Source organism: Gobius niger (genome assembly GCF_951799975.1).
Source record: "Gobius niger genome assembly, chromosome: 1".
NCBI classification, from domain to species: domain Eukaryota; kingdom Metazoa; phylum Chordata; class Actinopteri; order Gobiiformes; family Gobiidae; genus Gobius; species Gobius niger.
In genome coordinates, this window is record NC_136852.1 from 51,451,746 (window position 1) to 51,471,445 (window position 19,700).

General features: G+C 41.7%; 1 protein-coding gene across 11 annotated transcripts in view; it reads right to left on the reverse strand.

The window, feature by feature from the left end:
- The window catches only part of fbrsl1 (fibrosin-like 1), a 334,971-nt gene extending 315,704 nt beyond the window's left edge, over positions 1-19,267 (reverse strand). For 10 of the 11 annotated variants that reach the window (XM_079566904.1, XM_079566911.1, XM_079566909.1 and 7 more), the window contains exon 1: positions 18,103-19,266. In XM_079566904.1, the coding sequence (XP_079423030.1) occupies positions 18,103-18,405 (303 nt within the window). In that variant the 5' untranslated portion in view covers positions 18,406-19,266. Of the gene's footprint in view, positions 1-18,102 lie in introns of all 11 variants that reach the window. The other variant, XM_079566905.1, reaches the window with a different exon arrangement.
- Positions 19,268-19,700: the final 433 nt, after the last annotated feature.

Here is a 19,700-nt window from a genome sequence, read left to right on the forward strand (position 1 = left end):
CTCATCCAATCAGAAGAGAATTAGCACCAAGAGCCTCCAACAAACATTCACTTTAAGTTTACTCCATCAACATGTCCTCAAGCGATGCCACTTTAGCTTTATGTGATAAAATCTTTTGAAAAAAGAACATTTTCATACACCATTCACAGTCAAGCAATTAATCAATTAATCGTGAAAATATTCGGTAGATTAATCGATTGCCAAATAATCGTTGCAGCACTAGTTTAGTGAAACTTGTGTTTAGCAAACTTGTAGCTAACCAATTTTCATTGCGATGTTTCTCACCTCCCCTGGGGCCTAGGGGGTTGTGGGAGGACTCATTTTAAAGCTGACTTCTATATCAGTCTCTATCATTTTCGGTCCCGGAAATATTGGCTTTTTCGGTGCTAGATCGGCCGATAGCCAATATTGTAAAATCCCCAAATATCGGCCCTTTACATTGTACCTAACTAAATTTAGTACAATGTAATCTGCTTTGTAACAATCTGTAATAACTTGTATAACTTGTAAGACACAAAAGCCTTGGTTTAGAGCAGGGGTGTCCTTGGTGGCCCTAAGGCTTCTTGCTGAATCAGTAAACATCAAAGATAGTCTTTTTTTTTTTACACAATTCTAACATTCTAAGATAACTAACATTTTATTGTGAGACAGAGCTGGCATGAAGCTTCAGTTTTAAGCATAAATAAAGGTATGGGGCACAATTTAAACCTTTGCTAGTCAAAGGTTTCGAGGCACTAACCACCAATCTATGGCCCTTCACCCCGTGTACGTTTCAGTATGCGCCCCCCCATGATAAAGGTTTGGACACCCCTGGCTTAGAGCTTAACACAATCACAATCTGTTCTGGCATAAAACTACTTCAGATGGCTTTTCCAATGTGACAATCTCCGTCTATACAGGCTTTGAACTTGACACCATGAGAACACTTGCTCGTAGCCAGTGACTGTACCTCTGCTTGTCTCTTCCTGGAGCATAACTGCAGGCTGTTTGTAACACATGCCCCATTCTACACTGCACTCTATTGGAGACACAGTGGGGCTCCACACTCTGCTGAGCACAGCTGCACACGCCGACTTTAACGGAGAGCGAGGATTTAGGTGAGGACAGACATTAGGTCAAAACCTGAAGACCGAGCCATGTGTGAAATCTGCTCCTAAACAAGTCACTGCTACTTTACACAGGCGCGGTGTTCGGAATGATGGGGTATTTTTGGATGAATAAACACACAGAAGTACTCTCTGAAACGGTACGGCTCATTCCTCTGATGCACGCACACAACACGAAACTGAAACTTCCAAAAAGAAACTTCCAGTAAGACATTTAACTGTCAACTGTTTTGACAATGGAAAATGATGTATCCAATGTAAAAAGATAGAAACAGTGCTGCATGGCAAGTGTTGGGCAAATGCTGTGTACATGGGCAACATGTCCAAGCGCATTAACATCTGAGAGTAAACTGACATGTGAACAGCTGGACTAATACACATGAAAGGTTTACAGAAATTGTTGAAGACATTAAAGCTTTACGAACCAATGTAGAGAAATCCATACTAGAAAGGTTGTAACACTCGATTATACGGCTGTCAGATAACAAGTCCAGTGAAGCCCCATATTAGATGTACTGTAGCTTCAGTGATTCAGTGATTTTGTGCTTGGGTGCCTACATCTCTGTACAACTCCTTTCATAGTCATTAAACGAAAATAAAGTTGATAAAAAAAGGCTACACTAGTGGTTTCAGACTACTGGCTTATCAGACTCTGTGTCGTCTTAAGCTACTAATAGGCCTATTCTTTTGACAATATATTCCTTGCTGTTCGAGACAGTGCGCATTATAAACACAAGAGAGACATGCATGTTTACACGCCACGCTGGACTGTACCCATCATCAGATAGCTTGGTTGAATCAAGATTATTCCTGTCCGTTCATTTGTGTACAGTCGAGAGTGCGCCGTATTGATCCCCATTCAACAGAGCCAAGAGCAGCCCCTTCCACCTGCCAATCAAAGTCATTCACATTTCAGGAGCGGAGCGCGGGTGGGTGACAAGGTTGTTCCCCTCAAAAGGCAAAAGCGAGTGTGGCAGCTCTTCCCTGACATGTCACCGAGGCAGTCATTGTAATAGCGGTGAGTATTACCTCACATAGCATAACTACGCTCTTATCTAAGCGCTATTATCTTGGCCACTGCTTGTTTTACAGCTGCCAAAGCTCTCAAAGCAACAGTCCTTTACTCGCACCCACACACGTCTGAATGCTAAAGCTAACAAACGATATGCCTTTGATAAGGTTAAACTATCACTGAGCAGGCAGAGAGCTGAGTGTTGTGCAATTATTGTGGGCATCACTTGGCCTATAAAGACTATTCCCCTCAGAGCAGGTGTTTGCGGCAGCGGCAGAGGAGCTTGTTGACAACTGTTCACACTAATTGCTTTCACACCAAGAGCGATCTATTAAGAAAATATGCGGCAAGACTCCACACAATGTCACGACTGCATGACTCACGCCTCTAAAAACACGGCTGCGCTAAAAAAAACATGTCCACTCCAGACCGAAGCAGGATTTACGACGTGTGTTTTGAAGCTGAGCGTGCGCCAGAGGAGGGTCATTCCTGGGTACTTTGAAATCCCTAAACAATTTGTCTTGGCCTTGTTTATATTATCCCAAAGCCACAGACATACTGTAACTGCTTTGCACATCAAAGACACTTTTTTACCTGGAATGGTATTTGTGTAATCCGTTTATGAGAAAACAAGTCAAATGTCAGTGAGTGAACATTAGCCTGCTGGCCTTCCTTACCACGCTACTGTTTTAACCTCCAAGTATGTCACATGAAAACTCTAACTTTCTGCAGTTCCCATTCTTCTCTGTTGTGTCTGGCTTGCGCTTTTGTTTGACCTTGTAGCAAAAGTGATTATTCCGAGTTTACACGGCAACCCTTTTTGCTCAACGTTTCTTCTCGACATGCTTACTCCAGTCTCTTCTTGAAAGGCAAAAATGGACAGTCTTTGTGAGCAGCTCTAGCTCTGAATAGAGTTTGAAAAGGATGAAAAGACTGCCGCGAGCCAGTCTTTCAGGCCACTCCACTCAGGCTTACTTCCTATGAGTGAAGGGCATTGCTGAAAAGAAAACTGTCCGCACCTAATGAGCCACTTAAAGCCTCACCTCCCCATTATTTTCATTATTTATATTGTAAACCTAGCTCTGCTCGCGCTGCTGCTCCTCTGAAGCTTATTGGAGCCAAGTTTTCTTGTAGAAGAAGGCACGGCAAAATGCATATGAAAATACTTTTCTCATAATTGACTTCAGTTATCCACAAAACAAACATTTAGGTTTACATACAGCGTCATTATAGAAATATTTCAAGTTCTGGTCAATTGGTTGCAATGTATTTTTAGCCAAAAGATCACTAGCCTCTTAAGTACAGGGACTATTGTTTGTGTAACCTTGCAGTCGCCGGGCAACGGTTCTTAACCTGTCATCTGCCACCTCAGGGTTAGGGTTAGGTTTAGGATTAGGAATAGAAATTGTGCATATCCAAATCTCAAAGCATATTGACTTGAGACCTTACAGCCTATACGCTAGTGCAGGGGTCTCCAACTGGCAGACCTGGGTCCAGATCCGGACCTCCAAACGCTTTAGTCCGGACCCCAAAGCCTTTTCATCCTCTCAATATACTTAATTTCTAAGGCTCTAGACAATTTGAATAACATTGAAATAAGATGGCAACATTTCTGATTCATTAATCAGTTCTGCTTTGTAATTAAGCCATTATCTGTACCGGGTAGTTTTAGTGTTCAGTATTTGTAATCTCCCCCTCAAGAGGCTACATCAGCAACTAACACCTTAGAAGTGTTAGAGGATAACATTAAATTGATATTTATCATACTGGGTCCAGCTGTAAAGTCGTACTATCTCTGTCATAGCCTTGACTGTGGAGCTCTGGCGCCCACTCTCAGCCACTGAATGTTTGCTTGTGTATCAGTATGACGCTCTGAGAGGGTATTTTCTGTGGAAGCATAGACAGACTTGAATGGTCTAGCGCAATGTCTCGAGTTCATAACATCCAGACTGCTGCCTATTTTTCATCTATCCTCTCGAACACCATTCTCTAACAGAAGCAGGCTGGATTCAAACTCCTGGTTGTCTTCTATAGCCTGCGCACCGCTCCCAAACTTGAAAGCAATGTGTCAATCCCGCTGTTAGTTGCTGACAAAGCTTTTTCAGCGTTGAAATAACTCACAACGCAGTACAGAAACGGCTTCAGGGCCTTTGTCTACGATTTACAAACGCTCCTTTTACACGCTGTGATCTTTACCAAATAATGCTGAACTAATCCTTCTGACAATGGGACTACTTGAGCAGAAACACTGACCTGCTTAGCCTTTCTGTTGCCTCTGTCTCAAGTTGTTTGAGTTGTATTGCTGCTAAAACTCCAATGAAGTTGTTGGCCATTTAAACGTCGCTACACTAAACCAGTTGCCAGTTTTACTCCCCATAAAACTCAAGTGTCTTAAAGTAGCAACGCAAAATGCAGCCGTCACTGAGTGGTGAAAAATGACCTGAATGAGCGTTCCTCTGCTTTAGCGCCATCTAGCGGTTACAATATTCGACGGATATTTATTAATCTAGTATCATTAAACGCAGCTTGAATCAAGGAATCCACTGGTGTTTTTAGTTCTTCGGTAGGCCAATTAATTGTTGAGTTATGAATGAGTAAAGTCCACCTGCAGCGTCAAAATCGTCGATCAGTAGTCTGGACCTCGCTCGAAAAAAACACTTTTTTCATCTCGTTTTCCGCGGCAACAAATCACGTTCCCGGACCGTGATATTTTCCAGTCAATCAGAACACGAGTAGCCGAGTCCAATGGTGCTGGTGACTTCTGCATATTTGCTGTAAATCCTGAGATATTGTGGGGGAAAGTCTCCGCAATCGTGGCTGAAAGTGTGGACATTTTTCGAAAAGTCACCATCATGATCATAAAATATAAGAAGTATTCTTTCTTATTTGCGCTTTGGTTTGGGATATAAATGTGATTTTGACCCGCGGCTTTTTGAATGAAGTTATAAAACCTGGCCGCGCCGTCAGCGGCCGCTCTAAACCAGGGCGAGTCCGCGGTGTAGCTAGCGTTAGCTCCGCTCCGCTCGCGCGGTAACGGCCCGACTGTAGCCCAGGTCTGTGGCTGTTTATGGCCCTGGCACATGCCCTGGCACATGCCCTGGCACACCGGGAACCAGCGGGGTCCGCAGGGCACCCGCATCAGCCACAGTGTGAGGCTACGAAGCTAGTTTCTATGGTATAACGTGTCTCGCTCCAAATCCTCTCTGCTCCGCGGTGCGCACTCATTTGCATAAAGCCACAATGCGGAGTTTTTGAACTACAAATTAGCTCTTAAAACAATCTTATTCACGTGATTAATTTACCAAAATAACAGAAATGCAATAGGATATGTTTTGCTGAATTTCCACTATAAAATTACAAATTAAGTAACTAAAAAAAAAAAAAAAAAAGTCCTAAATATTTGACTTTTTTTTTTTTTTTTTTTTTTGGAGATCACCATAACTGGCTTATTCAAAAAACTATACAAGATATCCCAAATCCCCTCTGAAAGAATCTTTTTATCTAATGTACCAACAAAGCTTAAACCATTATTTTAAACATGGATGGTGCATTATTTAGATTTAATCTGCAAAAAATTGCATATTTTAGCATAAACTCTTATTTTTATATATAATCAAATATTACGGAAATACAGCAATACAGTTTTTGTTCAGATTTGTGTTAATAATATACAGCTGAAGTTTAAAATCGATATCACTCACTTTAAATGTTTTCTGTATCCACCTGCAGTGTCTCGCCTTAATTATTTGTTAAAATATGCAAATTGGTTGCATTGTCTTAGCCCACAATTAAAATCTGACATCATATTTGAAATCCTTGACAATTTTCCTTCTTGGATGTGAATTTTGAGAATGATATTTGGGGAGATGGGAAAGTTAGAGAACAAAGAAGCTGAAAATTGTACCACTTTTTGTGATAAATCGGTCCAGACCATATCCTATTGTTTTAATGGAAAACGATTTCACCAAAAGTGGCCGAAAATGAAAACTGAAATGTTTATAACTTTGGAAGTAATTGATGTATTTAAAAAATTCAAAAAACCTTTTCATCCTCTTGCTGACCTCTACCATCCTATGCTCTTATGAATATTATCTACTGTATTTCAAATTTTCATCTGGCATTGCTACTTAAAGTATTCCCCACTACAGCAAGCTTCTACTTGAGCTCGTAAGTGAGAAAGTTTGCTTGACTTTTTGTGCAATGGGTTGTACAAGACTCACAGGGCAGCAAAATACCAGATGAAGACGTCAAATAAGGTTGTGAATCGCTTCTCCATTGCAATCTTTTTTTCTAAATCTCCTTTGTTGCCAATGTTTAATAACTAGCCAGAAACACACAATGAAGAAGCAGACAGGGGTTACAGAAGGCAAAAGTGCACATACATGTATCATAATAACCGGGGGAAACCTTTCGTACAGCGCTGAGCCAAATCCAATACAGACCCGGACAGAAAGGCAGCGCATCTTAATCACACCATAATTACATCCTGCCATTCAGCGCTATGAAAACAGAGAGACAGGAAGATGGAAGACGGCTCTGAGAGACAGTGAGGAAATGGATATATGTGTCTACAGCCCGAGCTCCCCACATGCTTTAATGTGCCACTTAATATGTGTCAGCTATGTGGGACCGCCGGCACATTTCTTTATGAGCTACAGCGCCTGACAACAAAGACGCTCTTATTGTAAAGGTTTCATTGCTCTGGTGTTTTCAGGCTGGAGAGAGAGCTCCAAAAAACAAGACTGACAGCGCTTTGAAAGAGGACTCAGGGCCAATATTTTGAAGACTACTTTATAACAGAGCAGACAGGGAGCTATAAAGATAGAGGCTGGTAACATCACATACTTCTCACTGTGTCAGCTGTCAAAATGATATTTAGTTTAGTTCGTTTTTTTTAGATGTTTGGCTTGGATTGCAGCTGTGGTCACACAAGACTCTGGACCGTGACCAAAACGGCTGCATATGCAATTTTTTTTTTTTTTGCGTGTGCAGGAAACTGGGTGCCAGGTCACAAAGTCTATTTAGACCCAAGTTTCCTCACATTTAATTATGATGAGTTTTGACGGAGCACTGTCACATCAGCTTGAATTTGTTTTGTGTTGCGCTCGCAGACCGACTTGTGCTGCCGAGGAGAGGAGGAGCTTTCAGCTAAGTAATGCTAACCTGGCTAGGGCTGTCACGATAATAACTATATCGACTTATCATTCAAGAAATAACATATAAACGATACATTTTGGGGCTCGATATTAAGCGTCTATGCATCTATTAGCATTTCCCCCCTATTTCTTCTTTGTAAAACTTTGATTTCTAACTGAAGCAAATTGAGCTACATTATATGTCATGTTTATTGCAGCTTGCGTGGTATTTTAGGATATGATTTCACACTTGTAGAACAAAGGTTTACTGTGATTTTTATGCCTGAGAGTTGAAACTATCTAGTATCGACAGAGTCAATAATATCGTTTATCGCGATACTTTCCTGCCTCAATATATGCATCTATTAGCATTTCCCCCTATTTCTTCTTTGTAAAACTTTGATTTCTAACTGAAGCAAATTGAGTTACACTATATGTCATGTTTACAGCAGCTTGTGCACTTTTAGGACAAAGGTATACTGTGAACTTTATGCCTGAGAGTTGAAAGTATCTAGTATCGATAGAGCCGAGTATCGCGATACTTTCCTGCCTCAATATATCGAACTTCAAATTTGTTATCGTGGGAGGCCTAAACCTGGCGTCCGCTTTTGGAGAAACAGCTCTGTGTCCCGCGCTGTTTGTTTGACGCTGTTTGCCCCGTGTAAACTTCCCACTTGCACACGACCAAATGCTACTGTAAAGGCCGTACTGTAAAATTGTCAGTCATAGAAACCAAATAAGTGTGTGAGCTGTGTGGAGGTCACTTTAAGAAAGTGAAGGGCGAGAACTTAAAGAAAATGAATATGCTCTGATGCTCAGTGAAATCCACCTCGACAGCCTACAGTGCAGTCTTTCTGGGGAGGATATATTTAGGTCAGTGGTTGCAGATGCACATAGCAGGTCCAATCCCGTGTTAGCGTGTTACAGACACAGACGGAGCGTGAATGTGACCATGCATTTATCAGCCTGCAGCGTGTGACAGTCAGAGAAAGCGAGTGCCTCGGGACGTCCCGCAGGCGTTAGGAAACCTCTCACTACGGGACACATCAGGAGCCTCAGGGGGGCTGCCTTGTTAATTAAAGCCGGAGTTGTTTGTCAGCAGCACAGCACTATGATGCACAGCACTATCACCGTCGGGGGAAGGAGGAAAAACACAAAAGCCAGATTTGCTGCAAGCCCTGCAACAAATGTGCTGCCTCACCACAGAGAGGAGAGAGGAGAGGAGACGTCTTACTACAGCAGAGGGGGAGTCGGGTGTCAGGCTCTGTTAGCTTTGTGTTACTCCGCCGCAATCAGATAGTGCTCAGCAGGCAAACATGACTTATCACGGGAGAAAGATTATCAATGGTATGTTTTGAATGAAAATCCAACTAAATAAGACTTCTCATTATAACGTTATTTAACTCGTATACAGCCGTACATCTAACTGAAAGTACACAAACTCTAAAATATCACTCATGCTCAGGCCTCTCTGTTCTCTCTGTGATACAATTAGAAATGCTTGCTACACGCGCTGTTGAGAGATACAGTACTACCTTTGATAAATAATGAAGGATCTCAGCTCAAAATCTCTTTACATGTTTTACTCTTTCGTCAATCTACACCAGGGCAGCTGTGGGAACAATTGCAGCTCACCAATACTGTGTATGGAGTAGGGGTGGGCCATATCGTATCGCATATCGTCATCGCGATATCATTATTTGATATCGTTGTCATTTTTTATATAGTTGAGGACATGATATAATTTATTTATTTATGGTTTATTTGGTAGGGACAGTGCAAGTTAATGAACAAGCCACACCGGATTGTAGCCTTAGGCTAATTTTCATCCGTCGTCCCCCATGCACACTCTCAAACACACTCTCATACATCCTGGCCTATTGTACATGTTTTTAGTGGTAGGGGAAACCGGAGTACCCGGAGGAAACCTACGCAGACACGGGGAGAACATGCAAACTCCACACAGAAATTAATGTTACGCTCAGCCCCATCAGAGCAGCATAAACACTGACTGTAGAAAAGAGTAGATCATATTTGCAAGGAAATTAGTATGCCGTTAAACAAAAAAAAGAATTAAATATCGTCCAATATTTGTCCATTGTCAATTACATCGTCAAATATATCGTTATCGCGATATTTCTTTTTTATATCGTGATATAGATTTTAGGCCATATCGCTGTGCCCTAGTATGGAGTGAATTAATGCTTAATTCATGACGAGCAAAACTTTTAACCTCACAACCCCCGCCTTAACAGAGCACGTTTTGTCCAGTTCGGCTGTACCCAAATCTAAAAGCTTCTCGACTGGAGCTTAAGCCTAAAGGCCAGTATAACGCCTCTTGAAAGCTAAGTAACTAAAAAAAAAGTAAAAAGTAACTAAAAACTGATCGCAACTTTTTTGTTGTCACATTTTAGAAGCGTTTTCGTCTCTTTGTCCCCTTAGTTTTTCTTGTCGTGATTTTGTTGCTTTTTCATCTGTTTTTTTTTTGCCACTTTTTGTCACCTGTTTGTCGCTCTTAAGACACTTTTTTCTTGTATTACTGTTGCTTTTCTGGCATACTTTTTTCGCTCTTTTGTCACTTATTGTTGTCACTGTTTTGCAGCTCTCTCGAGGCTTTTGTTGCTTTTTCAATGCTCTTTTGCCACATTTGTGTTGCATTTTCATCCTCCCTTTCGTCGCTATTTTGACGCTTTTATCAAGAAGCTTTCAGATTTGGTAAAGCCAAACCAGAGCAAACGTGCTTGGTTCAGATGGGGGATAGAAGTCAGTATTATCATATCAGGGTAATCATATAGCATATATAGATGGTGGTCACTAGTCTTTACAAATCACCAACAAATACACAGTATGACAAGCAGAAGTTCACAAACACTACACGTAAAGGTGGCTGTAACAGATTTCCACTTGAATTCTGTTTATTCAGCTCATTTGAGAGCAGAAATACAATGATTGTACACAATAAGCAACCACAAACTAGTATTGAAATGAAAGGCTGGGAAGCTATTGCCTTGAAGGAGTCAAGGACTGCTAATAAGCAACAGCTAGATCACAGTGCGTTACACAGCTCCCTCATGAACAGTAAGCATGAGTCAGCCACATCAAACCATCATCTTAAAAACACAAAATCAGAGTTTAATTCAGGACCCACTCACCAGCTGTGAAAATGAAACAGAGAGAGAGCAACTCGCAGCTTCCTCAACAATTACTGTACTATTGAGATCCCCCGAGGCAGAGAGCTCCATCCGCACATATTGCAGGAGCAGTGATTAGCACGAGTGTGTGAAATGACGCAGCGCACGAAAAGAGCAAGGCCACTCAGCGGATATGCCCCGGCTATGTACACTTACCAGACACATCAAAAGAACGTGCGTTTTTCCCTCTCAAGTGCCTGTCCCTTTGACTTGCTCAGATATCGCTAAATCAACCTTCGCGGAAAATGACTTTAGCTTTAGAAAGTGGTGCAGCAGCGTAACTGAAAGCCCAAACAAATCTGTAAATTTGCACAGGAGCCGATGAACAGAAGGATCAGTGGATTAACGTAAAGGGGATTTGCCCCGCGCCCGACGTCACTCACAGCGCAAACGGAGCAAATCAAACATCTTATTAATGCTGTGACAGATGGATAATTGTGTCGTTTTTATTATCTGCTCGTGTTCGGCACCCCCAGGGAGAGTGCTGCAGGGTTTAAGCCCGGGTAATTGTTTTAGTCATGTCTAAGTGTTTGTTTTCCGCCATGACACAGAGTTGTATTTAATTCTAAAGGGTTCTTCAAAGATACAAAGGGAACTGGTGTTCATTCACGCTTTCTGTAGTGGAGTCAATAGATGCCACAAAGATAATATACTACCGAACACCCAGAGGAAATTACAGACTTTGTACATAATGGTAGATGAGAGAGACGGCCAATACTGACACTACTGAAGAGGGCAACACAATCATACTAACGAATAGGAATGCACCGATTCGATGCTGGTATCGGACATCGGAGCCGATACTGGAAAAAAATACAAAAATACAATATTGGGTATCGGCTTCAAATATCCAATACTGAACCGATACATCTTTTGGCTCTCAACGCCTTCAAAACACAACTCTTACCACCTAAGTCTAAGTGAATACTGACATGCTGTATATCATTGTAAAGCTGAGAACCTGGAGAATTCAATCACTGAGTTAGTTTTAACCTTCGCAAAAGCATTTTTAATCTCAGTAATAGCATGCTAAAGCTAGCAGGAGCATGCTAATGCTAACAAACACAAATCTAGGCTGGGTCAGAAACTATGATAGAAATACCCAAAGTAGCCAAATAAAATAAAATCAGCCACTGCTGAAGCCAAGTGTTTGTATTTTAGTTAAAGGGACAATACGGAGTTAAAAAAAACACGTTAAAATTAAGTATTTTCCACCCCCTACATGTTCAAGCAAAGTCCTAATGTGTAGAATGAGCCCAGACCTGTTCACCACAACTGCCTCTAAAATCCTGCACTGTCACTAAAAAAGTTGTTACTTCGGGTCCGAAGTGCCGTCATGCACGAGCTTAATATAGAAGGTGCAGAGTATTAAATGGCCAAGTTGCATCTAGCCCCTTTAAAGAAATAACTGATATCACTTATTAGTATTGATCAGATCACTTCATTGTTCCTTGTTGTTTATATTATTGTAGCCTAAAGCCTGTAATATATCTAAGGATAATTAGTGTAGAAAAGTCATCCTTGTTAAATGTTTATCAATAGATACAATTGATAATTGATCTGTAACATGACAATAAAATATGACTTTAGTGATCATAAAATGGAGAAGTCAATAACAAATTTCACTTTTAAGAAAGTCTCTTGGTAAATATCGGATATCGGCAGATACTCAAACCCCAGTATCGTTATCGGTGGCAAAAAAGCTGGATCGGTGCATCACTACTAAAGAGAATATCTTTGTACTTTCTATATATTTACTTTAATACAGTATTTGTATACTTTACTAATGTCTTTCCTTTTTGGGGGCTTTTCTTGAAAACGCCAAACTATTATAATGTAATGCAAAAAGCGCATGTATAAGCTAGTTTAGGGTCTCCCAAAAGGAGAATTGACTTTACAATGAACTACAAAAGCAGATCAATAGTACCTTTTTGATATATTACTCTAAACATATTTCTTATTTTAATGTTTCATCACCAGTTTTGCAGCTTTCTAGTTTGCTTTTTTAACTGGGCAAATCTTCCACACAACAATTAAGATATTCTCTTGTATCTTGTTAACTGTTTTTGTGAGCGTTCACACCGAACGGAGTAGCACTTTGTATTTTGTTGTACAGCAGTGAAATGGAAATAAAGCTGGTCATCTTATCTCAATGCAGTTTTATATTACATCACTGAATAACACAGAATGACATACAGAATCTTTTTCTCACACAAAAGATCCTCTGAGCTTCCTGATTCAAGCTACTGTGCACATGACAAAGACGGTGGTGTTTGCACAGTCAATTTGCTCAGGTAAGTAAAGCAGCTTTCTTATGAGAAACGAGGGGATTCAAGGCAAATAAACACGCCATAATCAAATACGGCCGGCGCTGCAAATTGCTTTCAGCAGTAATGAAACAGGTTATGAGAGAGGCGAGACCGTGGTACTGACTAAGCCTTCATCCAGGGAGCTCGATCCTATCAGAGCTGAATATCAACAACAACAACAAGGCGGCAGTGTGTGTTTAGAGCGAAAGTGCTCTGGGAGAAAGCCATAACCCCGGGCTCTTATGTGCAGCAGCTGCGCACAAGTTACCAACAGAAATAGGACAATCTAATGATGATGGCCACAACCCAAAGGTGGCATGTGCTTTTTGAAAAGAGTCTGGGGTTAGCAGGAGTTTAAGAGCAGCAAGAGTGAGCAAACTGTGGTCGGAGGTCCACTGATGGTGCGAAGGCTTTTAATGTGGAGACATGTTGATATAGTGAAAGTCCAACTCATGATTAATGCACATTTTCATCCTATTGAAAATCAAATGTGGACAGAAGACCATTCCTAAGCTCTGGATAGGTTAGAACAAAGACAACACTGAGTAAACTACAGACAAGGAGGTCTACATAACAAGAAATCAGGTCTTAAATGCATTAGATTAAACAGAACGAATGAAAAAAATGTTGTGGTTCAGATTTATAATTTGATTGACTTCTAGAATGACATAAAGGTGGAGATTGGAGAGGAGAACATGTTAGCGAAGCAGGGTGAATCCACACAGTGACTGCAGGCATAAGAAATGGCAATCCGCTGAATGCTAATGAGACGCCGGCCTGTAGATCGTATGGCCTGACATAGACACGGCCATGCTGGTCGTTAGTCACTGCTCAGAGGTCAACAGGAGCACACGGTCTCTTCAGTGGGTGTGAGTGAGCTTATCGGACCATGACGCAATAGGGCACGGCTATTCCCTGGACGAAGGCCGCTGAGTCCTCCTCATAATTGATGAGCAATTAGCACAGGCTGCATAGGTCATGGGTTCCACTCAAGCATACAGTAAGTAGGTGAAAGTGAGAGCTGTGAGCATCAGGAGACTGCACAGTGTATTATAGCCTGAAGCCGCAATGACATTAACAGCTGTTTAACAGCTTTGAGATTACAGCTGTCACTACAAGATTTCTTCACACCAAGTACCGTGTCTGAAAATATTCTGACAAACTGAAATTACACTAACTTTTATGATTACCAAGAGATCAACGTGACTCTTTGTAAAATTAACCTGCAGTGGAACAAATGTGTATATTGTAAACTGAGACATTTGTGGGGAAAGCGATGTGCATCTAATTACAAAGCATTTGTATCAAGTTCATGAACTCTCACGCTAGTTTTCTGGCATTTCTGTGGCAGTGACCCAGAAAAGTGACCCTGCAAGTTGTGAAATACGCCTATAAACTACTCCCTGTGAAGAATCAGGATGTTAGAAAAGTTAGGAATGAGATTGGAACAACTAACATATTCATTTTGTAGCTTCCTCTTTCATTGTTTGTAATAAAAGAAAATCAGGTATTTTTAAACTAAACAATTTCTCAGCTGAAAGTTGAGTAGTGGCTGGGACATCGAAAATGCACAAAGAGAATCCATTTGTTAAAAATATCCTCCAGCTGTCTCCTAATGTCAAATCAGTTACAAACTACAAATGTTTTCTTTTTTGCTGTCAACAAACTGGTGTCCTCATTTTTGAATATCCCAATGTGGTCATCCATTCTGGGAACTCCAGAAATAAAACACAAACATTTGCATCAGTGGCATTGTCCACTGTTAAAAAGCTATTATAGATTGCGATTATCAAAGGATAGCAGTTTAAGTCTAGTGTATGTAACACTCAGAGCACTTAGATCATTTACCACAAGCAGAGAAATTAAGAGGCAAAAAGCACAAAACAGTGTTGTAGCAGATCCACCGACATCATTTAATAAGCGCAGTCCATTTGCATGCAAATCAGACCAATTACCAACAAATAGCAACCGCATGAGCATCGCCGCACATTGAGACGTATCATGCCTGATTTACTTAATGTTGAAGCATAAGCCGCTGTGTGGAGTGCACTGTTTACTCTGTGCTCATTCAACATGGATTTAGCACTTGAGCAGGGAAATTATTACTGTGTGAGGTATCCAGAAACAAACTGGGTAATTACTTAACCTCATTTCCATTTAAAACACAAAAAAGGCAGCCGTTTTATTATGATAAAGGAGCCAAAGTGCGAATGCTCTCAAGCTGTGAGCTGAAATCATTGACTACTTAAGAAAAAACAACTCGAAGGAAATTAATGCTAGACGTATAATGAAAAATAAACATAAAGCGATTTCACTTGGCGTTTAGCAAAGCACCGACAACATGACAGACAATTCACCTTTACACATCCATAAGACCAGCAATCAGAGCGTTACGTGCGCTTCATACGACTGTAATTGATTAATCCCATTATGTTAATGTTACTGGTTATTCTGCTCATATGCTCAATAGGTGTTGGGTAGATACTGACAATTAGAGCCAGCGAAAACAACAAGAACAGATTTTTCTTCATCACATTTTGTCCTACTTGTTCAACTCAATTCTTGCCAAAGCCAACTAGGTCCAGGGCTTTTGTTTATGAATGTTAATTCAATATATGCAACCCACTAAGCTGGCCCCCGAGATGTATTACATCTGCTACTATTCTTTCTATTCTGCATTCTTTATAAGCAGCAAGCACAATTATTCACCATATTACAAAGAGGGCAAAGTTTGGTCAAAGGTCCATTTTGTTTGTTTGTTTTCACTCCCAGAACAATTTGTATGTGTTCCAAGTGCCTGAATGTATAAGCTCTCATTTTTGCTGGTTTTGGATGCACCCTATTCTAGACACAAGATAATCCACTGTAACAGGTGCGTTGTATTGGCACCTTCATTATTGAGCTAAAACACAAGTGACAAGCCATTCACAGTCTCACCCGGCTGCGTGTGAGTGCAATAGCCCGTTTGTTAGATAGCCGTGACAGTCCGTATGACAGCAATGATGTCTTTAAATCTCATACAAGGAAGCAGCTGCGGAATACCAACTGTAACCTGAGATATAAATAGTGGTGTGTGGTGTCAAACGCAAATAGACACATTGATGAGATTGTAATAATAATGTTGATCAAATAATTACTTCATTTGATGTATGTTTGACCCTACTTTTTGGGGTTTATTTAAGGTTCACAGCCAAATGTGTGTGCAGTATTTTATTTACTGATTGGACTTAATACCAGCCTTCAAATTTTATCCTGGCTTGGGGCTGTGCACAGTCTTGCAACCCCTTGGCTACAATTAGAGCGTGTCTAGCTTCATTGAATTCAAATACTCCAACCAGAAATTTGACAAGTGACAAAGTAATGACATGTTTGCGAGTGTTGTCGAAGATAAGGCACTGCTACAGTGTAACAATTTCAGCCAAATGTATGCTGCTGAGTGCAAACATTAAAAAAAAAAAATCATCATGTCGACTATATTCCTGGCTTGTGCGTTTCTCAGAAAATACTGTTAAAAGAGCAGTTTGCCGCGTTGACATCATCAAAGGCTCCCCCAGTTTGGAGCTGTCAACAGTGGCAGCCACATGCCACAAAGGGCAGACTAACATCGCTGCACACTGCAATCATGCAAATCAATGGAAATGTAGAGTCAAACATGCACACATCAAGCATAGCTTTAAAACCATATGTCCTGATAGCTATGTTATGGGTCCATTACACCGTATAAAAGGGGTAGGCGACACCGGAACCGGGAACATGGAACCTCTGGACCTCAGCGTGGTTACACACACTCTGAAAAGCCCCCAGATGCCTTATAGCTCAAATATGATGCAAAACACCTGCATCATAGAAAGTTCCACCCCCTCCTTAAAGTCAATATCTTTCATTCAAACCAGCATTAGCCTTTTCAGCAATTTAATGTACTGTAAGTACTCGGAATGGAAGCAACCCACAAAGCTGCAGTTTTTGAGATGCTTTGACCAAACTCATTTCTCAAAATTGTTCAAATTCTTACACTTCCATGTCAAGCTTTACACACCACCGATAATAAAAACAAATCTCTTTCTTTGCAACCTGTAAATTGTTCTGACAGCTGTTTACCAGAGCTGTCACTGGTCGAAATGTTGTGAATGACAAGTTTACAACAAAACATGGGTTAATTGCCGTAAGCCTCCATTCCTATAACCGCTTTGCCAAATGGAATAGCTCTGTAATTATTAGTGACCAGAACAGGCTGAACTTGTTATCAGATGAGGTGTGTCAAATTAATGATAACCTCAAACTGATGACTCGTCCATTGAGGATGTCACGCTGTTGTTTTTTCTGCAAATCTGCATTGTACCATGATATTACACTGACTAAGCACACACGTAGGAGGCAGTAGTCAATCATGGCTGATTAATGCCACCGCTAAGCCCTACATGGAGGTTGGAATGAGGGTGGCTTCTGGCGTGATCCATGGGCTTTTAAATGAGGTCATTGCTGTAAAATATAGTCTATACTATGTGTGTATGTAATGTCTTAGCTCTGTTTATTAATTTAGCTATAATTCAACTCTTCTGTATTCCCATAGTGATTTGTGGGATATTGTCATCCAGACAAAGAATCCCATTGGGAGTTAAGTTTAATTTGTCATTTGGGATGTAATGAGATACAGAGACAGGAGATCCCCCTGCCCACTTTCCACTCTGTATTAGGAACCAAATAGCCACATGATAATACATGGATACATTACATAATATGTTGTGTCAACTTGACAGATGACTATCAGCGAGATGTCAATGATAATCCACAGTAAAGGTAGGTAACTGGAATTGGTCTGTGATGTTTGTAGGAAGCAGTGAAAGCTGAACAAGAATCAGAAACCCGCTGTTCGCTGTGTGGTCAAACACCAAAACCACAAAAGTAGGAGTATATAGCACAGCATCTAGAGTCCCATATTACCAATATTGGGACCAAACATCTTCTTTATAGACCACACAATGATGTATAACTATTGCAGAGTCAGTTGCACTATGGCTGAGGCTGAGACCAAGAAAAACACACACCTGGAGGGCACACAGTAGCTTTAGTTCAAGTGTATATCAATCCTTAACTCATTTTTCCACTCAAACATGGATTTATCACTGTCAGTGTCAACTTCTTGTGCAAACCAGGCGCCACCATAAAAAGGCAGAGGCAACCTTATCTAGTATCTACTTGACCTCCAATTCCAGTTAATGACAGGCAAATCACCAGTTCTCTTCACGCAGAGGGGAATGAGGGGCCCAAAGCATTCACACTTAGAGCCACTCCACAGATGAACACCACACAGCATAAGGTGATCACAAAGCTGATCCAGCGCTTGCTTACCTCCAGACGCTCCAGGCTGATGAAGCTGGCAATAGCAAATCCATCAATGATATCCTCCTCCTGTGAGCTGGACTCCCTCCTCTTCCTCTTGGGGGTCCGCGGTTGAGCTCTAGTGGAGGCTGCGGGGCGCGGTGCTTTTTTAGCGGTGTCCCTCCCTGGACTGTGTCCCTCCCTGTCGGAGCAGGAGGAGTTGGGCTCTGGACTGCAACGGGCTTCTCTGCTCCCTGCCTCCTTCAACCTGCGTACCCTTTCCCGCTTGGTCCGGCATCTGCGACCCGTTCCCTGCTTCAATTTCCCATCCATTTTGTTGGAAAGAGCAGGAACACTGGACAATTACAACTCCACAGTAGGCAATGTGCCAAACGCACACAGACAACACACACAAGAATGAGGACTGTTACGCTGCGCAATAATGTAAAGATGTGTGTGCTTAAACAGCAAATATAGCCTTCAAGCACTCAGTGACCTTGAGTATAAACCTCCCCAATCTCCATTACGATAAGCAAATGTTCAAGTATCCCACACACGCGATAGCGACGCTGATCCACGCGTTCAATTTGTCACGATTCTGCACGGTGTCGACGTTCAAGCAGGTGCAAAACAGTTCAAAATCCACGCATTACACACGCTTCGCAACTTTTGTTGCATCGGAATAACAACAAGCAAAGAGGCAGCCTGGTGTGCTCGCTGCATAGCGCAGACAGCGCAGAGAAATCATGTCGCTGCTGCTGCTGCTGCCCGTTGTTGTTTTTCCACCAGCCCGATCCATGATCCAATCGTACCAAATGAAGAGATCCGTCCGAAACTGAGCGATTGTATCTGTAGTCGTGAACACTCCCGTTGACTTAAAGCATATTCCTCTCCACGCGTTCCGTCAGGGAAAACGGATCCAAAGTGAGACAACGCGCTGCTGCCTATTCCCTGAACGACCCGAACCGTCCGAATAAAGACAGGCATCCAGTGAGTAATCAAACTCCATGAGGCGACGAAGCGGTCTATTCCAGTTCTGATCGCGCTGACTTCCCTATAATCCCACTCCAGCGCTGCTCCCGGCTGCTCAGTTGCTCAGCGGCTCGTGGTATTTTCTATTGCACATAATAAGGCTTTGATAAGTGTCCTTAAAGCGACAGGAGTGATTAAAAGCCCCTCCTCCCCGCACCTCATTCCCTTCATCCGAAATTAAGAGACGCACAGTCAAGCTTCAGAGAGCCCATAGAACTGACGCATTTCCGCCACTTCTGGCCCACAATTTAACCTAGGAAGGAAGCTGGTGTGAGAAAAGAGAAACAGAGCAGGAGGGATCATGCTCTCTCGCGTTAGGCACACTTTGTCACACATGGCTCTACTTTTGTTGCTGCATGGCTGTGTCATGCCCCATCGAGACTTTACTGTACACTGCTGAACTGCAACTGTTAACATGAGCGTCTATCACACTTTGACAACTCCCCTCTCAATTTAGAAAAGTGCCATTTGGACTCTATATCAACAGCTGTCTGGTGTAATTGTGCTGAATATTGGTCACAGTACTTGACCCTGACCAGAGTGCCATGTCGTCCCGGGCTAAAGGAGGGGGGCCGGGGGCTTCCACGGGGTCCCAT